Source organism: Gorilla gorilla, chromosome 14 (assembly GCF_029281585.2).
Source record: "Gorilla gorilla gorilla isolate KB3781 chromosome 14, NHGRI_mGorGor1-v2.1_pri, whole genome shotgun sequence".
Taxonomy (NCBI): Eukaryota; Metazoa; Chordata; class Mammalia; order Primates; family Hominidae; genus Gorilla; species Gorilla gorilla.
Window position 1 is genome coordinate 128,579,268 of NC_073238.2, and position 1,720 is coordinate 128,580,987.

General features: G+C 55.2%; 1 protein-coding gene across 1 annotated transcript; it reads right to left on the reverse strand.

Annotated features, from left to right (window-relative positions):
- Positions 1-390: 390 nt before the first annotated feature.
- LOC101153160 (uncharacterized) lies at positions 391-1,287 on the reverse strand. The gene has a single exon (XM_004065215.4). It carries the CDS (start codon positions 1,285-1,287, stop codon positions 391-393), a length of 897 nt encoding a protein of 298 aa, XP_004065263.2.
- Positions 1,288-1,720: the final 433 nt, after the last annotated feature.

The following is a 1,720-nucleotide window of genomic DNA, read 5'->3' on the forward strand; positions in this document are numbered from 1 at the left end:
GCTGAGCCTACACCTGGGCACAGTCCTGCAGACCTAGCACCCATGAGCCACGGCCGCCTCGCCTGCCCTCATGCTGGCCTCAGGCACCCCTCACAGGTTGACGCACCTGGCTCACTGTCCCCAGCACCACACTCCTCGGGGATGGCTGCGGCTGGCGTGGGTACTCTCTGCAGCTGTGCTGACCCCACAGTGGGGTTGGCTTTGTGGGAGTCGAGCCCCAAGTACGTCATCAAGGGCTTCCATGCCCTGGGCTATGTTGCTGCTGGTGGGACTGAGCCCTTGCTCAGACTCTGGGAAGAGCCACTTCAGGCCTCACCCCTGAGACAGCCCAGAGGCTGGAGTGGCCTCTCCCCACCAGATCTGTGCAGGTCTGTGCCCCAGGGGCCCCGCTCACCCAGGAACAGGGTGGCTGACTCCCTGCACCCCTGGGGGCCCCGTGAGGTGCTTCCTTCGAGGGTCATGGGGTGGAGTGGGCAGAACACGGCTCCCAGGCGCAGGCCCGTGTGCCTCCCTCCAGCCCCCAAGTGCTCCTGGAAGTTTTCCCGGGGTCTCCACACGTCTATTTATGTCTGGCTTGTTTGAAACAGGACCCAGCAGGGCTGTGTCCGGCACCTTGTTTATCTGCCCAGACTCTTCGGGCTGTGCATTTGTTGAAGCGTTGGCATCATTTGTTCCACAGAACAGCAGTTCTTCACGTGTGGTCCTTGGGGTGTTTTCAGGGGGGTCTCCAAGACCAGCACAGTCATCTCGGGCCCCTTGCCTTTTTCTCTGTGTTGACATTCGCGGCAATGGCAGAGGGCTGATGGTGGGACACCTGCTGGTGCCTGGGCCCAGATCAAGGTGGCTTTGAGCTCGTGAGGCTTCTCGCCACCATCGCCAGCAGCATTCGGCAGTGACGTTCCTTGTGATGGAGCTGGAGGTTTGCGCACAGTGCTTTGTGTGTGCCATGTGGGCGTCTGGCAGCCAAGCTGAACCAAGCTCCTTTATTCTTGCAACACCAGTTTCCATGGAACAAACAGCGAACAGCCCTGCATACCCAGGCTTGGGTGTTTTCCTGAAAACAAACAAGTAAGCCCATCCCTGTAAGGAAAACAGCTGGGAGTATCTGGCACCAATGATAGAATGTTGAGCTTTCAAGTGACAAGAGGAATTTTTGAAAACTTGTTTCTTGCATTGTGAGTGTGACAGCTTCCGAATAATTCTCCACATGACCAGCGTGTGATTCCTCAAAATCATGCACAGGTAAAAGACCCATTCAAAGACCAAGGGGGGCCAGTGGGTTTTCATGAACAAAACTCACGCTCAATGAATGCAGAAAGTTGTCTCCGCACACAAGCGTTTATGTGTTTGTGAATGTGTCTCTGTGTACGTGTGTGTGCATGCGTGTGTGTGCACGTGTGTGCGCATGTCTGTGTGTGGTGTGAGTGCATGTGCACGTGTGTGTGCATGTGTTTGTGTCTGTGTGTGCATGTTTGTGCAGTGTGGTGTATTGCGTGTCTGTGTGCATGCATGCATGTGTGTGTGTGTGACTGCGTGTGTGTGCGTGTGTGCACGTGTATGTCCATATTTGTGTCTGTGTGTGCATGTGTATGTGAGTGCGTCTGTGTCTCTGTGTGGTGTGTGTACATGTGTGCATGCATGTTTGCACGTGCATGTGTGCATATCTGCATGTGTGCATATATGTGCACGTGTGTATGCACATGTTTGGGTGTGTCTGTAC